The sequence below is a fragment of the Bactrocera oleae genome, chromosome 4 (genome assembly GCF_042242935.1).
Source record: "Bactrocera oleae isolate idBacOlea1 chromosome 4, idBacOlea1, whole genome shotgun sequence".
NCBI lineage: Eukaryota > Metazoa > Arthropoda > Insecta > Diptera > Tephritidae > Bactrocera > Bactrocera oleae.
Window position 1 is genome coordinate 66,345,319 of NC_091538.1, and position 19,729 is coordinate 66,365,047.

At 33.3% G+C, this 19,729-nt stretch overlaps 1 protein-coding gene across 2 annotated transcripts in view; it reads right to left on the bottom strand.

Annotated features, from left to right (window-relative positions):
* The window catches only part of dpr13 (defective proboscis extension response 13), a 133,220-nt gene extending 123,690 nt beyond the window's left edge, over positions 1 to 9,530 (bottom strand). Inside the window, exon 1 of one of the 2 annotated variants that reach the window (XM_036370049.2) lies at positions 7,877 to 9,530. In XM_036370049.2, coding sequence (XP_036225942.1) covers positions 7,877 to 7,961 — 85 coding nt within the window. In that variant the 5' untranslated portion in view covers positions 7,962 to 9,530. The remainder of the gene's footprint in view (positions 1 to 7,876) is intronic. The other variant, XM_014247327.3, reaches the window with a different exon arrangement.
* Positions 9,531 to 19,729: the final 10,199 nt, after the last annotated feature.

The following is a 19,729-nucleotide window of genomic DNA, read 5'->3' on the forward strand; positions in this document are numbered from 1 at the left end:
AATATAAAGTGTGTGCACACACTCACAAAAGAATATCAAATTACGCGTTAGACAAGCTTCGAGCAATATCTGTGAAAGAATCTTGTTTACTTCTGAGTTATCGCCAAACCCCAATAGCTGAGCAAGTGGGGCCAACCAAAAATTTCATGGAGCGTGAGTGTTGCAGAAATTTGAAAAATATCTAAAATGCATAAGCCATTTTTGTTTTTGTTTATTTTTGTTTGTGAAGAAAGAAAGAAATATATTTGGTTGGTATCGCTTATTTTGACGCAGACACAGCTCTAGTCCATAGCAAATTGAATTTTTATCAGAAACAAGTAGGGTAGTGCTTAGTTCGAGTGTAACCGAACATTTCATAACTCTTGCAACTTGTAAGGATCAGAGCCGGATAAATACCTTCAGGTGTTGACAAAACTTTATGTTAAAAAATGTAGCGAAAAGATTCAATTTCTTTATTCGATGAAATGTTGAATGGACTAAAATAAAATTTGGTATCGTATTAAATTGTTTTGAAAATCATATCCTCACTTAGTACTATTTTATTACTATATTTAATTTCTTGTCGGCGAAAAATATACTAAAATCATTTAGGGCATAGAAATAGTAGCGCTGATTGCATTAATTTTTGACATTGCTCTGGTATACCTGAGGACTTATTTTCAAGCAATTTTATACACACATAAATATAAACATATATGTGGAGTAAAGCCAGCTGAACGTTTCAAAATCGTGAGTATCAACTATATGGCAGCCAAGACAAGCTTTCGCCCGATTTTATCCATTTTAGGCGCAAAGATACACTGTCATTAGAAAAACACGCTTTCAAAATTTCATTAAAATAGCACTAGCACACCGGCCGATATATGTGGCATAAAGTCAACTGAAAGTTCGAAAATATTTTTACATATATTATATTAGGTATATGGGGGCTAATGGAAGTATTGATCCAATTCAAACCATTTTTGACACAAGCGTATATTATTATCAAGAAAAAATTTTCCTTGAATTTCTATTATATATCTGAAATATTGACCGATATTTGTGACAAAAGGTCATTCATAAGCACTGTGCTCCACATTTCCGGTACCTGGGGGCTTGAATAGTTATGGTCTGATTTTGACAATTTTTATGGTAGACCTGAGATGACATACCTTAGAGCAAATATTCGTGCAAATTGTTAACCGGATATATTAACTAGTGCTTGATTTGTTTACTGACAAATGAAAAAATTAGAGATAATTGAAAGCTGTGATACAAACAACCGTTCGGTGAACAAAAGTATTATACTCTGTAGCAACATGTGGCAAGAGTATAAAAAACGAGTTCATAAAAATTTTATTGCCTTCAAGTAATCGCAGAAAATTGGCGGCTTTTATGTTCGCCAACTGATAGGCATCAGTCGAGAAAATTTCACATTTTATTGCAGAATCTTGCATTAGGAAAATTGTTTACCTCCAAATAGAGTTTGAGGGATTATAATCTGGCATCGACTAAAATTTTTCCACACGAAGTTGAATGAGTATAAATAAAAGAATTGAAGAATATTTATATAAAATCATTTTCAAAAATATTTTTATATTATATTTACTAGACTATACTCCTAGGTGTATACTCTCATTAGTTTCTTCCCTCTTGGGAGCAGGCAAATACTCATAATTAGTGAGAAGGGAAGGGAACAGTATTTTTTAAATTTTTAACCACTAACTTGAGTATTATAAAGTACATTTTGCTTAAAAAGAATTTTTTATATAATTGAAAACTTACTATAATATGATTATGTGGATGTAAATGAGTTGAAACTTGACTTGTTATATACGTCATTTTCCTTAAGCATGTTTCTGAGTTTTGCTGAAAGTAAAAGAAGTATCTGAAAGCAAGCACTTCTTTGCTACTGAAACTTCGAAGAACTTGAAGTCGTACTTTAGATTATTTTATTAATTTATTCGGAACCCATTTATTTATATATGATAAATAATTTCTAAACTAGAATATGAAAAAAGTGTGCTTGATGCCTGCACTAACATCAGACAATCAGACATTTTTATTTACTCTCTGCAAATAACCGGAATAATGTGAATTTATATTTTGAAGAGACAAGAAAAGTTGAAAGATTGTAAAATACAAACGGATGTAAACATTCTAATGCACCCCGCCAACTATCATATACAACAACTACACATACATGTACCTATCAGCAAACCAACAATTTATGGCTAGGAATTTGAAATGACTGTCAAAATGTTTTGATGAGCGGAATCTTGAGGATACGACACAAAAATCAAAATTACACAAAAACACGCTCACAAAAGTGGTAATGAAATGCGAACACAGTAAGTGGCAAGTCGACGAATAATAAAAAAGAGCATTCACAAGCGAAATAAAAGCGACATAACAAACGAAACGAACCCAAGTCTCGATATGAAAATACAATAACAAAATAATAGCCTACAACAAGGCGCGCTTGTTGAAGCACTTGCTATTTGACAACAAATAGACAGACAGACAATGCGCCGAAAGACATACAGCTAGTGATGTGAGTGGCGATGATGAATCAAGTGCTGAAAACTGCTGTTTGCTTCAAATCGATGACAACGGCAATCGGCACGAAGAACAAAACACTATTTGACACGGCACAAATATACATACACACACACATATCCATACCTAAAGTTATGACTGTTAAAATGTGTAGGTGTGTGTGTGTGTGTGTTGAGCGAAAAGGTATGAAAACGTTGAAAAAATGCTTGCATAGTGTCTGTTTGAGTGAGTGTGAAGTTTTTTTTTTTTAGTGTTTTTATTCACGTGTGTCTGAGCGTATGCAACTATGTTTTGCTCCTGGCAATTTGAAATCGTCAAAACCTTACCGTAACCAATTGCTGCGACTATTTATTCACGGTATTGCTGACGTTGACACGTTTTCACAACTCACACACACACATTCACATACATACATATATAGAGATGTATATGTATCTGCACAAGCGAATGAGGAGGAAGTCAGCTGCCGCATGCATACGTATACAATTAGGTGGAAACCATACAACAAGTATAACAACAACAAATTCGTACTACAACAATAAAATGTATGAAAATGAAGACAAAAGCGAATTTGCGGTTTTTAGAACATTCGTTCAATATTTGTTGATAATAGAATATATGTGTTGAAAACACAAAACACACAAAAAACGCGTGCACACACACAGGCACACAGTCGCAAACGTGTTTATTTTGTATGCTTTTATTTTCGTTGCTTGTTTTTCTTTCCAGTTTTCATAATTTTTCAATAAATTTTTATACCTTACCATATACATTTTGCTTTCTTCAACTTATTCTCGCTGACTTCTTATGTTTTCTATTGGTTTTGCTGTTGTTGTAATATTAGAAATTGTCATTGGCCTCGTCACTGCATTGAAAGTCGCAGTGGAGTCGATACATGACTGGCAGTCATAAATTCCGCATGTGGCAAATACGTGTAAACTGCCAATTTTTATGTCAGCTTTATTTTCAGAGCTTACATATTTTTTACAATTATTTGTGACTTATAGTCTTACAAAAGTATGCTCAGGTGCTCTATAAAATGTTGTGACAGTAAGTTTCAAAATAGTCTGGTGTAGTTTGTGTATTTGTGTGTACCTAAAATGTCAGCGTGGAGGCAAACGTCAAAGCTTTAAGAAACAAGTTTGTATTTCTAGAAGAGGGATGTGCATCCTGAGCAGCTAAAACAAGAATCTGTGTGCTCAGAATTACGTGTAGTAGAAGCGAAAGTACCTTGTATGTGTCGTTAATAATAAAATAGAAAAAGAGATGAGTGTTAGAAGAAATAGGACTTATTAAATTTGCTTGATTTGTTGCAATTTGACAATAAACAAAATTTAAATAGGTGGCAACCCTTTCCAAAATTATTTTAAACACTAAACTTTCTCACATTTGATATTCTGTTTTGTGTTTTTTTATTTCCTAAATTTCATGAATATAATAATTTGAAATATGTGGCAACTCGCTTCTAATGTACATTTACCGATTCGCGCCTTTAAACTGCTGCGCCTGTTCTCACTGACAATATTTATTTCTACTTTAAAAAGCCTTCAAATTCATTAAGCTCGGTGTCAATATATATATAGTAATATGAATAATTTTCAGTCAGGTGATAACCATTACCAGAAGTACCTTTTAAACATTTTTCTAACAAAGCTCTTTAGTTGGATTACCGTAATATTTTATTTAGTTTACTTAATTGGTTAAATAATTTTTTTAAATAGATCGCAACTTTATCTAGAAATATTTTTAACTTTGCGGCTACTTCAACTAATTTATTTTCTGATTTCCCTCACCACTTAATTCTATACCAATATTGTGAATTGTAATTGAATCATTAATTTCCAAACAGGTGGTAAACAATTTCGGAAATATAACAAACAAAAACTTTATTTTAATATTTTAACTTATGTTAGTTGACCTTGAACATATGTACTGCGTAAAATCGAGCGAGCTCTTTTTTATCAATTTAATAGAATAAAAGTTTTTTAAAATGAGGCAACCATTTTTAACATCTACTAAATCAATTTTATTTGATACTCATGTACTCATAATAAAACATCGTTGCTTTGTTATATTTATAGACTAGAAAATTTTAAACACGTGGCAACCCTACTCTGAAATGTTTTAGTTTAAAGCTTTACAACGCCATATCAGATTGACAACTACGTAGTGATGTGTTAATATCAGGTAAATTTATTTTGACTTACTATCTGCAAAAAGCAAGAATCTGGCAACCATGTTAAGAAAATATTTTTATTTCAAAACAAAAAAAAAAAAAAAAAATCCAGTGTGATAACTATACTTTGAAATTTTTATTCCAATAAATTTTTTTCAACGGAGATTTTCAAAAAGGTGGCAGCTTTCCAATTTTTTTTTATTATGTTTCATCTGGATATTAAACTGTTCAATCGAAAAATAATACCACAAGCGATGCCAACGTTCACCATACATAGTATTAGTTCACATATTTGAGGAGTGAAACAAATTCGTTGCATTACAAAGCAAAAATCGTCACAACAAAAATATCAAATAAAAAAATACAAAACGAAATAATGGGAAGAGTGAGTTATATTGTCGATGTAGTTATATTCAGACTAAACTAAGTTTTTCAATATTTCAATATCCTCAATTCAAATTTTGCGCACACCAACGTTGCCACGTGTCTGCTGCAGCACCAAATTATTGCACATTCTCACTCTATGCCCCAGTTATTTGGTATTTTTCGAATACTTCTGACTTGATACCCCAGCTAAGCATGAGCTCTGCACGTCCATCACGCCCTTACAAAGTTTGACTTTTATTGGCAGTTGCATAGTTCGGCGCGCTGTGACAGCTGACACAGCAGCGCCCACAGTGACATGAAAATTTGGACGCTCTGCAACACTCCCACATGACGCAGTTTATTCATGTGTATAGTATGTGGGGGTGTGTGTGTTCTTTGCTTCTGTTGTTGTTTTGTGTCTGCGAAATCTGCTTTCCTGAAAGCATTATCCTTCAAGGTAAGCAAATCGATATAGTTGGCGCCGCAAAGACACGTTTTTGAATCATTTTTATTTTGGAACTTTTATCCAACTGCAAACAATGATAAGGAATTTTACTTTTACTTTGTAACTACGCACACAATTCGGTTTTCTTTCTTTGCCCAGCTCTTCTTTATTGTATGAGCTTGTGTGGATGACCCTGAAATGCCAAACTTTCAGCACAACAAGTTTAAAGAAATTCTCCAAATAATTGTGTGTCTGTGGGTGCATTTGTTTAAGGATTCACTCATGTGCCTCAATGTTCTTATAATTGTGTGCTGCGATTGCATTTAATTACTCTCAGTGTTCGAGAATTAAATTTGCAAAGAATTTGTAGTGAATGAATTTGCTAATTGCTGTTGAAATTGTTGTTGTTTTGTTTTAAATGTTAGAGCTACATTAGCTCAGCCTTGAAAATCACCAAATTACTTTGTATGCAGAGTAGCTCTCCGTGGGTTAGTCTAATGATTGGAAAAGTCCAGAAATGAGTTTCCGCTGCAATTATTTTGAATAGCTTACCAATTTATATAATATAGCGTTTTACTGATTTTATTATACATAAAAGGTTCTAAGCTGCCAAATCTTGTTGTTTCTAATTAAAATGCAATTTTCCTTATATATATGTTTTTTTTTAAAGAGTTAGCTTTTTCTTTTTTTTTAGTTCAGCTATGGTGCACACTCCTAACTTAACGAGTACGCAAATAAAATCTTTTTCGTACTAGGCTATTGGTCAATGCTGCACTTACATGTGGGATAATTTTCTCAACCACAGATGTTTACCTTTTTCTTATTTGTATAATCAAATAACAATTTACTTCTTAAATTCATATTTCTTTTTTACGTGACTCGCAGTACTTAATTAAAAAACAAATGTAACATATGATAATAACAACCCAAATATCCTCTGTGTGAGATGGTGCGTATGAGTAATTTATCAAATGTGATTGATATAAGGTAAATGCGCTTTTTGCGTCAATATTAACATTATTAAAGTCTTTATATATACAAACATACAAAATGCAATAACAGTAACTCTCCATAAATCACGCTTTCACTATAAGCAATTTATTATGAATCGGTTAGCCGATTTATCGGTATAAACTGTGAGTTAAGCGTATTTCTTAATGCATTTTTATTTGCATTGACTATTTTGTTAGCGTTAACATTATAAAAAAATATAAAAAATTTAGCTAAATTATTTTGTTATGCTAATTTTTCTGCCACATATTATTGCGCTACATTGCGTATGCGTAATATGGTGAAAATGCTGCGAATGTTCATTACTTTTCGATAAGGATGTTATGAAAAGCCATTTTGTAAAAACTTCTTGATTAAAATTAAAATTAAATTTTAATAGAAATTTAGAGTGATTTTACGCTTTCGTGATTACTGAAGTTGCTAATCCTATTGAAAAAAACTTTCTTCGTAACTAATATAATAAATATGGAATTTTTTCTCAATAGTCACTTAGGTGGTAACCATTTACACAAAAATTGTCGAGGAAGACTTCTTCAACTAGCCCAGTTTGATGCCTGTATTTTAATTTTCATTTCTTTTATCATGTTTAATGTTTGATAAAATTATTTGAGCACTTTCTGTCATTATCAAGAAAAAATGTAGTTAATTGTTGCAATAAATAAAAGCTTTTAATTTTTGTCGGAGAATATAAGCTCCTCAGTATTTTAATCGCAGAATATAATAAATCTAATCTAATGTCAAAATCAACGTTATGTTTTAAGCGCTTAAATTTATAGAATGCTGCCAGTAAAGTACCAAAATCGGGTAGGCGTAACCAGAACATACGCCGATATTTAACCGGTTTTAAGGACAACCAACCACACAGCTTTCCTCAAAATTGTTTTAGGAATATTTTTGGTCGCTATAATAACAACTAAAAAATATAAATAAACTTACAGCTTTCTCAAATCGGCTTATACTATCGCATCACACGACTTTACATACTATAATTTCGTTTGAAGTATTAAATGAAAGCTAACGCATTTTAATTAAAATTAACTATTCACAGGTTTTTATAAAAATAAAAATTTCATATTATTAATAATGTTATAGAATTATTATGTTGAAATTAATATTTCTACAATTTTTATAAGGAATAATAATGAAATTAGTTACAAAAATTTCAAATTAGACGATTGAAAAGTTGTGTCGGTCAGCAAACGGTTTAAGTCCTTCAACATAAAACCCTTTTGCTTCACAATTTAATGCATCTGAAATTTTTAGATGTGTAAATGTGCCACTAAATAACAAATTCACATAATATTCATTGAAACTAGATTAATATCAAATTTCCCACTCACCGTTATTTAGATTTGCCAAGCCGAACACTATCATCATAGTGATGCGCAGCAAGTTGTTGCCACATAGGCAACGCTGCGGAAACATGTTGACTGCTGATGTTTAATTTTATTTTAATTTCAAAAATATTTGCCGCTTTTACTACCTCAACCGTGATTCGCTTCAACAAACTGGGCGTTGCAGCCACTCACAGCTTATTTCAATTAATTTATTTTCAAGGTTTTCAATTATTTGCAGCTTTTGTTGAACTTGCACTTCGACTTTCAGTTTCACTCGTGGATCGCAGCGCAAAACTTTTTCAGCGTTTTAATTTACCGTTTTGTTTATCTAGTTCACTTGCAACTTTTTGGTTTACAATTCGCAGTTTCTTGTTGACATGGTTAGCGCAGCGGTCAAGCGTAACGCTTCACTCTTGTTTGGCAATGGTTAAAGCGATTTGCTTGTTTATATATTTTTTGCGGCATTGACACTGTTCAAATTTTTTGAATATTTTAGCATTTTTCATGTACGCTATGAAATTTTAATGACAATAATTTTGAATTTTTTTTTTTGTTTTTTTTTTTTTTACTTTTGTATTACGAATATCAATTTTATGATAGCGACTATGTCGAGTCGCTCACACACGTCTACAGTTGTCCATATTTTCAGCAGCAGCTGCTACATTTCAACGCTCTATTCATTTCTCTGCAAATATATGCACACACGCTCATTTTTAATGTGCTGTAACGGTATCTTGTGCGCTGCTTGGTAAGCGTTGAATTACTCTTGCAGCGCTGGCAGTTGCTGCACGCACACATACACATACGCAATAGTAGTTGGGCACGTTAGTAGACGTGTGCAAATGAGTTTTTTTTTTGTTGTTGCAATTTTTCCGTTGTCACTTATTTGTGATGTTGTTGTTGCTGTTACTGTCAGTTTCAGTTTTAGAAAACGTTAAAATGTTGCATACACACTCGCAACAACAATTTTACAACAACATATCACTGCTTCAACGACACAAACACACATACATTTGCAAAAATATTGTTTTATGCACATCTGCTAGTTCGTGTGTATGTATTATTTATTTACTTTATTTTTTTTTGTTGTTCGCTTGCCTCATTCAAATTTCATGCATCGAAATTATCGAGAATATTTTATTTATGCTAAGCGCGTTCTCGTTCACGTTTCCGTTATGCTGTCGCAGTCACTAGTACATGCACAGAATATTCGCGGCGACAATTCGCAATGTCTATGGCAGCCCGACAATGTTGTTGTTATTGTTGTTGCAGCGACGCATAGTCATCGCAGTCAGCATCATTTCACTAGTTTTTGCTTGCCAAAGCATTTTCACAACTCACTGAACTAGATTTTTGTTTTCTGCTGTTTTTTATTGTTTCTATAATCGGCAAATTTTTCGTGCGTAGTTTTTGTGCGGTTGCCTGCTGTTTGAATGCAATTGTGCATAGTTTTCAAACGTTTTATTTCGAATTGTCGCGCACTTTGGCTTTTGCTTCACTTTTTGCACGTTTTGGCGTTTAGTTTGCAATCGTTTTTAGTTTTAAATGTTTTACCTCACATTTACTTATTGTGATTTATTATATGTCTTATATTTTTAATTTTTATTTATACAAATTGTAATTGTTTTATTTCATATTTTGTTTTTTATTTTTTAATATATTTTTTTAAATTTTTTTAAAATATTTTTAGGTATATTTTTTAAAACTATTTTTTATTATTTTAATTTTAGTAGTTTTTTTGTTCTTATTTTGTTTTACAATTTTTATTTTTTATTTAATTTTTGCATTTTTCAATATTTTTATATTAATTTAAAAAAATTTTTTTTAACAATTTGTTTTTACTCCCACCCATTTGCATCGCTGATAATCAGTCGAATTTTTCGCGCGCAATTTAACTCTATCTGACCTTTGGGAGTTCTCGTCAACTGTTTGCTTTTATTTCTTCATGTGTGCGTGTATATGCTGATTTTAGTTCGCTCGTTGCATACTTTATGGCGCAGTTGACACAGTTTTGCAATTTGCACAAAAATTTTCCATTTGCTGATTTGCTTTTCGTTGCAACTTGTCAATTATTTTCGGTTACGCTTGGGAATCATTCGTTACTTATGTGCGTAATTTATTCAATGGCTTCAAATGTTTTGCGAAAAATCTCCCACACTTTTTTTTGTAATGTTGCATCTGCATTAGAATAAAATTAGAATTGATTAATTAAAATATGTTTTTTCTATGAAATATTTTTTCGAAAAAGTTAATTTTAAATATTTTTCCCTCGAAAAAGCTGTGGTTTTCATTGTAAGAGCTTTAACACGTTAATTAATTATGTGTGGAGAACTATGTACGCAGCAATGGTTATACTTAAAATGTATTTAACTCAAAAACTTTCTGTGATATCACCCTTAATAAGATCGCTTACAAATAATTTATTGTTTTACAAGAAAAAATTGTGTATATAATTGCTTTTTCGCCTGTCATAAAATTCTCTACTTATTATTTCTAAAAAAAATCTCCGTTAAAAAAATTCTTTGTCATTATTTCATAAACAATGGCTAATACTTAATTATCCATAATTTTATAAAAAGTTGACTTCCGCTATAACCTTTGAAAATCACAATTTTTTGTCCAGAATTCGAAAATAATGAATTGGTATCGTGATATGCCTTTAAGACAGAGCTTAACTATCAAACTGAAAAAATCGAATACCCGACTCAAGCCTTTGCTGAAACCGGATATAAATAAGATATATAGATTTAAGCCATCTAATTTTTTTACAAAACTATGCCTTGGCTTAGCGCTGCATTCTGAAAAAATTATATGCTAATTTTGGTTCAAATAATACTTTTAAATAGCTTGGCTTCATATTTGTAATAGTCAGTGTAAAAAGTCTTATTTTAGATATATTAAATTATTATCATGCGAGTGAATTCAAATAAAACTAAAAAAAATATATAAAATAAAATTTTCACAACCTTTAATACATTCGCGATAAAATTTATTAATAAAAATACTACCTATGATTTATATTTTTATTTGGAGAACTCAAAACTCAAACTAAGAGTACTTTACTTTTAACACCAAGCAGCCAGCTACTGAAATAGTTAATGCAAACCCGCTACACTTGAGCAAAAAATTAGCATTTCAGCCAATTCGCAAGCGCTTGACATCCTGTAACTCAATTATATTTCAAATTTATGCCGAAGTCGCGCCTTTTATTCGAGACTACCGCCTACGAGTGTATGGCAAATATTTTGCTTTATTTTTTCTGCCTTTCAAATATGCAAACCATAACCATAAACATAAGGAGATTTGCGACACACACACATATACATATCTATGTGTTTGTATGTATGTATGAAAAGAAAATTCTTCGTTAGTAAGTGTATATATAATATAAATTTATGTGTAACTGTTAATATTCAAATAACCCGGTCAACTGCCACGCAGTGCCAGCTTACACGCTTCACTTTGGCAAAAATCCAATCTGCAAAGTACTTCAAGTAGAAATAACTGAAATATAGGAAAAAAGCAGAACAGCAAATAAATTGGTAAGTTGAAGATCAGCAGCAGCAGCAGCAGGAGCAGCAGCAAAAACTTGAAAAGCAGAACACAAAGTATGAGATAGTGACAGTAGCAGACGCATAAATTTCTGCTGAGTAGTGGGCGAGTAAAAAAATGGGAGTAAAAATTTGCAAAAGCACATTGAATAAATAAATTGGCCACGCCAAGCTGGGAGTCGAAAGTATGAAACGAAAATGGCACACAATAAACTTTAAGGAAGTGAAAGAGTAATTTCTTTTATGGAAATTACTAAATATGTAAGAATTTTTTTAACAGTATTTTAATAATAATTGCATAACTAATCTTAGCTCGCTTTAGTTGTAAACATGTCGCCATTACAAACATTTTTAAATTCCAAGGGGTTCAAATCTAACGGTAGCTTAAAGTTAAAGTCGCTAAATCCATCTGGCAACTAACAACACAAACTTTAGTAACAACACAAAACAGCTTTTAAATTACAAGAGAGCAAAAACTAAACATCTGAACTCAAGAACGACTGCGTAATATCAAAAGGTTACGTATACGCAGTGTACGACTTGGTGGGTAAGAAGTCGTACAACTCGGAGTGGGAGAAAGGCAAGTAATAATGGCACAAAAGTGTGCTTTGTGATTTGACGCTGCTATCAAGTGACTTATAAACTTATTAACATTTTACCAGTGTCGCCCGCAACCCTACAGAAAATAAGCACAATATATATCTCACTTGATAATTGAAGTCCAAAGCAAACCACTGGCAAACAGAGCGGCACACAAAAATAGAGATATGTAAAATTGTGTGACGGTGTAGGCAGCCTAATACATGTGACACACAGTCCCAGCGGCCATTTCGCATTCGCTCACAAATGAGCATAGAGTATAGTTAAGATGCGGAGCGTAAAAATATACGCACTTAAGATGGGGTACAAGGGATTAAAGGATATGTGGAGAATGTTAATTTAAGTTATCGCAGCATGAAAACCCAGCGGAGTAAGAGGTAATATGAAGTTCTTAATATAAATATGGAGGAAGAGTTGCAGTGGAGGAAAGTGCACAACGAAGAGTAGGTCGTTTACAAGAGTGATTATATGTATATAAAAGTATTTAATAGTTTTAAGTTTGTGGCGGATAATGTAAGTTTGATAACTTACAGAATGGGAGCTTAATTTACCAATAACCTGTTGTATGGTGCAGAGATACTGTTATGAACTTGTTGTTATTTGCTTCGTTAAAAGTATTGAAATGATTAATGATTTATCGTAGGGACCTGTTTCAATAAAAGTTTCAGAATTTCCATTTTTCTATTTTAAGCTAGAAATATTTCAGATACATAGCCAAACTTTAAAACTCTTTTGGTAAAGGCACGGAGTAATTTTGGGTATAAGTTTCAAATTGCATGAATAAAAATCACTTTCATGCTTTGCTTTTTTCTTTTAATTTTAAATTTAAATAGTAATTATTTTAAGAAAGTTCGCAAAGAGTAGAGAACGCAAATTTATTAATTTAGTTTGAGTTTATTAATTTTATAGCTGAGCTGGAGACTCTCCACTTTTTGTTGGTGCAGTTGAAAAATTATTGAAAATTGAAGGCTCAAAAACCAGAAAAGCCGCTGGTATCAAATTTGGAATAATATACATGTTCCCACATTAATGTTCTTACGTATATTTCGTGGTTGCTGCGCCCGAACCTAATAACTCTACAAAGGATTTTAACGAAGCTTGACTAAATATATAGTACTGAATAACTTTTTGAGGTAAAACTAAAATAAAAAAGACAAGGAATAAGTTAATTTTGTTTGCACCGTTGCTTTAACACCCTTCACAGGTGCATTTCTTCTAGTACAAAAGGGTAAAAAAGGATCTTTATTTTGATTTTGATCGTTCAGTTTATATGGCAGCTATATGCTGTCGTAATCCGATCTGTACAATATTTTCGGAGATTGTTAAATGGCCTTAGACCATAATTTTAGCTACGTTTCGTTAAGATAATTTCTCAGATAAAAAAGTTTTCCATACAAGGACTCGATTTTAATCGGTCAGTTTGTAAGGCAGATATATGCTAAAGTAGTCCCAACTGAACAATATACTCCGCGATTGTGGCATTATCTTGTGCAATAATCTGCGCCAAATTTCGTTAAGATTTTATGTCAAATATAAAAGTTTTCCATTGTAGAACTCGATTTCAATCATGCATATATTCAAACATAATTGCATTTAACTTAAAAGGGCCTTAACGTTTTCTTGAATCAAATTTCAGCTTTGAAATAAACCATTTCATACGAGACTGTAATTCGATATCGTTAACAATATTATATATATATATATATATATATATATGTAAAATATCAATTCTCTATCAATAACTAGTTTCCTACTAGTCGCTAGCTCAAAACACGTTCGCTTTAAGCTCTCAAATTATTATTTTTAAGAGAGAATTATGCTTGACCAGCTTAACTTTTATACTTTTTTGAGATATTTCAGAAGCACATTTTATAATGAAAATATATATTTATGTATATAAAATCAAATTTATTACAAACACTGAAATAATAAAAAAATAATTTAAGTAAAACCATTAAAAATCATATATAATATAAAACGCAGCTACAAAATTAAACAGAACTTTCAGTCAATTCCGCCATGCAACATACTCGAAATGACAACGAGTTTATTTGCCGTACTCTCTAAGTGATTGCCTCAAGGCAGCTGGCTCAGCATGCGTCTAAGAGCAAAGCAAATATCTCGGCAAATGAAAACAAAACAAAGTTGTCCATGTAAGTCGCAAATGCTGCGGAAATAGAGGAATGCAAAAATTATGTAGCAACAAAATAAATAGACGCAAATACACAAACGTACGCCGCGACGTGTCGTACAAGCTACTTACATGTGGTATATGAAATATCACTCATACGCCATGGGTGCTGGCGTAACAGCAGCTTTAACTACATACACTGGTTAGAGCAGAGCAGTAGCTGTGTAAGAAATTAATATATGCAGCTGTATGTGTATATATGTTTACGCCGGAAATGCGTGAACATAAATGAGGCCTTACCAATCATTCAACCATTTGTGTATGTGTGTGAAGGCAAAAATAAATAAGAAAATAAGCACACTCACTTGCGCATTCAGCAGCTCATTCGCGAACGAAATGACTTCCGCAGGATGCTGTCGATTTTTTCATGGCAGCTACTGATTTATGTTTGTGTGTGGCGTTGCTGCTGCTTCTTACGTGGTGTTTGTTTTTATTTTACTTTATTTATGTTTTTTTTGTTTGGTTTTTCCAAAAATATAAATTTTTTTTTTGAGATGAGATTGACTATGAGATTTAAAGGTGTATAAATTAAACGAAATTTATAAATAATCCTTAAAGTGCACAAACCGTTATTTTTACTGTTTTACTTGTGTGAACTATTTACGACAACTGTTGTACGCACTCAAGCGACACCGCAACACTTTACTAAAATTTCAAATTTTATTTACTATTAAATATTTGAGATTTCACAGGCAATTTTTTTTGCGATAAATATTTTTTTTTTACTTTTACTTTTGCGTCTCTTTTCCCCAAAAACCAACAGCCGTCCACCAGCTGGTCTCAATTATGTTAATCAGCAGCTAATGACAAGCCTTTCTACACACTTCACAACACTGTATATGCTGATCGGCTGTGCGCTGCGCTGTCGTTTCATTGCTTTACTCGCCGTTCGATGCGCTCAAACACACCCGTCACGCGTACGGTCGAACAGTAACTGAACGGTGCATAGTGGATACGCGTGCGAAGCATTGCCGTCGTCGAGCGTCAGCATACAATATTGACTAGCAGCTAAGTGTAAGCAACGTTTACCACGATTGCTGCGAAAGTAACGAGCGCTAATTTTCGTTACGCGAGTCTTTACTACGAACGCACGGCCGTCGTTTCGTATGCGCTCGCCGGAATGCAAAGAGGCCGGAAAGCTGCAAAATGACAAGACATATTTGTTATTGTTGTTGCTATTACTTTGTTTTTTTTTTTTTGTTTGGCTCGGTAGCATGACGCAGGGTGGGCAATGGTAATGGCGTTGACAGCAACGAGTAGCTGAGTTGATGAGCGTAATGATTAGTTTACGCATGGGAGCGACGAAATATGAAAGTAGCATCTAAAAAATAGCACTAAAGGTCGTTGTAATCGAGCGAGTGATGAAGAGAGCAACACCGAACCCTTTAAGAAAAAGAGCGTGGCGGTGTAATGTGCGTGAATGTGGTCATGGTTGTGGGGATTAATTGTAAAAAATGTATAAATATTTTTTTTAAATTTACCTAAAAAAATTATTTAAAAATACAAAATATAAAAATTAACATGTTGCTTTGAATTTTGTTGGCTTGTTTTTTCTTTATTCTCATATTGTAATTTACGCATTACGGCAAGTTTGTTTAGCCCATATGTAACGAGTTAGATTTTACAAAATCTGCAGCATCCGTTTTTATAGCAAAAGAGCTTCGAGCCATAAAAAAATTGTTAGTAAACTGAGAGAAATGTATATTATTGAGAACATATTGCATTTATTTCCAAAGAAACCTGCAATTGAGAATTTTCAGCGCATGCTATAAAATAATCGCATGTGACTTTTGAGCTGAAGAGCCTTCAGAAGATTTTTACTCGCCTAAAATAATTTTATTTAACATTTCAAAGCACTCTACGGGCAACTAAAAATTATCGCATGCGACTTTTAATTTCTTAAAGTTTAAATACCCACTTTGTTTTCGACGAATATAATAAAAAAATGGATTTTACTATACGGATAGTAAAGAAAGGCTATTATCGAAGGATATACTACTTTTGGTACCTATCTTATGTTTTATGTGCTAAAGGTACAACTGATTGAGCACAATTTTTGCCATCGCAGGTAATAACGAAATCTTAGTAGAATGGATTTACAGACACAAATCCATGGTGAAATGGAAAAATACGTGTTCTAATACAGTCTCTATAAATATTAAAGCTAAATACCGCTCTAGACGAAATAATCGGTAGAAGCCGAAGTAAGCAATAAATTGTCAACAAATATGAGTTGGCCTAGAAGTATATTTTGACAACACTTACATAGCTGCATTGAAATTGTATATCGCTTCATGCAACATCAGCCAGCAACTTTGTGAAAAAAGTAAAAATACGACCAACAAAAACTCGCTGATTACCAGCATCCGAATCCGAATTCTATTGGGAAAGGCAGCAAGTGTAGCTAAGCGCACTTGTAAGTTCATCTGAGCAAGGCGTACTACTTTAATTATTGAATACAGACGCACACACATCTTGTATAAAGAAACTCGCCAAGCTTACCCGAAAAGGCAAGTAAATCAGCTGTTTGTCATTCGTGCATTGAGTAAGGTTCTCAGTTAAGTGTGAGGACATGCGCAGCAAAGTTGCTATAAAACTGCAAAGAGCCTTAACTGGTTGTGAGAAAAAGAGAGCGCACGCACAAGCAAATGTGTTTAGTGAGAGCAGAACAGTTATTGTAAGCGGAAATCAGCTGTTTGACCAAATTGACGAGTACGAATGTGGGTTAATGTGTTAAAGTGGTTGAGTTTTTCACTATCATTGTGATTGTCGTAGGCAGCAACCAAACAAAAACACACACAAGCCAAAATGCAAAACATAAGTATATAGAGAGATTAACTTTGCGTAGATGAAAATCGGAAGTCGAATTCAATGTCATTAGGCTTTTGCTAGAGTAAAATTGTCAAACTTTTAAGTGAGAAATTAATTAGCCAATTATTGCAAACTATTTTGGAGTTATCAGGCAGATTGTAGAGTGAAAATATATTATAACAGTATTACAACTTTATTTTTAGAAAACTAACACTTCTATTCTGTTTTTTTATTACGGTATACTTAAAGTTTAAGTTTCTGTAAATTTTTGTAAGGTGGTCTATTAAATCTGCGTTGAAGAGCTTACAAACTGGAGTCCAGCTCAGTTGCAGACACATGTTAAAATATATAAGTAACAAAATTGGAAAAATCACTTGGCTGCCGGTTTTTGAACTACTCCTGTAGTTTTCTTCATACGTGTTATCTGTAATCATTCCTCATAAATCTTAAAGGAGCCTTCTGCATAATGCTTCATTAATATTCCAACGCTCATTAGGACGGTCCCTATTCCAGTCCATTGCGCATTAACATCTAATGTAATGCATGCTGAGATGCAATTGAAGTGAGGAAAGAGAAGACTTAAAGAGCTATCATTCCATCTCATGCATTCTTGAAGTTGTAGAAATTCTTGAATCGTTCTGTTTCCAACTAGCGAATGATTAATAAGCGAAAGATATTGAAGAACAAGGATAATGCAGCTAGTAAGTCTTTTAGTGGAAATACGTTTAGCTTATTTCAACAGTGTGTTACCATTTCTTTCTGTATTATTAGAGAAGTCATGTCTTTGACAACGCTCAATGAATCATTTTTGGCCTTAGTATGAATTTTAAGTCGCTTTTTTAAAAGAGATCACATAGAACCGTACTTAGTTTAGAGAGTTAAAATATTTTGTTGCAGTAGAGTTTTTGTTACTTTTCACGAGCACAGGTATTTAAGCAGCACAAAGTACTCAGTGAAGGTTCTGAAGTTGTAGAAAAACTTGCCGCATGCGAGTCGTACATCCACTTCAGTTAATAACAATAACGTCGAACATGTTTAAGAATCAGGAACTGTTGGCATCAGTAAGCTAGAAGAGGATCTTAACATCACTTATGAAACGACTCCACATATTTTGTTTATGTTTAGGAGTATCTACCGTGTCAATGCTAGACATGTACGAAAACACCTGTATCTTTTGCAAACACAACGTTCAGTATAGGTCGCAAAGGAGATGCTCGAGAAGTCGCGGCGGTCCGTACATTCATCACATGCATCATTAGTGGTGACGAGACGTGGGTTGATGAGTATGGCGTCGAAACTATCCAACAATCTAGCGAAATGGCATTGTCAGTTTCCTATAACACACGGAAATAAGAAAGGAAGGTCTTTTTAATGCCTTAACGTTCAGTAAGTCAAAAATGTTAAGCTATATTTGCAGAGAAATAAACATAATTCGCAGACTTACAACTATATATGTATATATACGCGCATATGTAAGTATGTGTGAATATTATTGAGCGCTTCGAAAGCGCGTCGGAACCGAATTAATTTTAGTATTTTTTTATTACTACTCGAATGCCAAGGAAATGCCAATAAACTGTACCATAAAAATCAACAGATAGATAAACGCTACTCGTTTGTGCATATATGTGTCCATGTTTGATATACTCGTATACCATGACATATATGCACGTATGTGCCTGAACAAATACTAATGAAGCAACTAAATAAATTGTCATGAACCGTCTTATATACCGACATATATCTCAATACATTTTTTCTTGGTCAGCTGCAACGACAGAGCTTCACTGATTTTTATAGCGAAAGCTTTTGGTTTTACTACGCATTTGAGGTGGCACTAACACACATACACACCCGCGTAGGCAAACGCCAAAGCAACGATCACAGTAATACGGCGAAAGCTCGAAATGACACTTTGTTATACAAACGCACAAACAAGTTTACACAACACTTGAGTGGCACTTAGTGGATGCCAGCAAACTGAGAAAACAAAAACATAGTAAAAGCAAGCAGAAGAAGATTGTAGATTTTGAGCTAAGGAAAACGGAAATGAGTCGTTTGCATGGAAGCTCAACCGACGTAACAAGAAAATTCACAAACAGAAATCGCCCGCAAGCGAAGCTCCAAAATCAAACCGACAAAAGTCAACGAATAAAACTTCAACGAGGCAACGGCGTGGCATACTCTAAGGCGCACATATGCAAAAACCCTGCGATGTAACTAACAAATGAAGCGCAAAATAACTTTAGCACAAATTAGATGCACTTATTTAGTACGCAACTTCTGAGTTCTTCTTATTCGATCTCACTCCACCCCCCTTTCTCTCACCGGAAAGCAGATAATAACAACCATTGACGCTATCTGCGAATACGAAGCATGCGAGTATTCGCCGCTAAAATGACAAAATAATGCACGGAAGCTCTGCGGCAAGTTCACGGATACATACATACAAACTCGAAAATACATATGTTGTGCGGGTGATCAGATTGCGCGTGAATTGCGTCAAGCAGTCATATTATGTTTGTTGAGTATTGCTTGGCATTTTACTATGGTAAGACTTATGTCTGAACAACGTTTACAAAATGTTCAACTTTATTGCGAAAATTCACGTTCTGTAAAGAATGTGTTTCGCTGACTTCGCTTAACTTATAGTCAACATTCGCAACACCATCACCCATCTTGAGACCCAGCATTCATTATTCG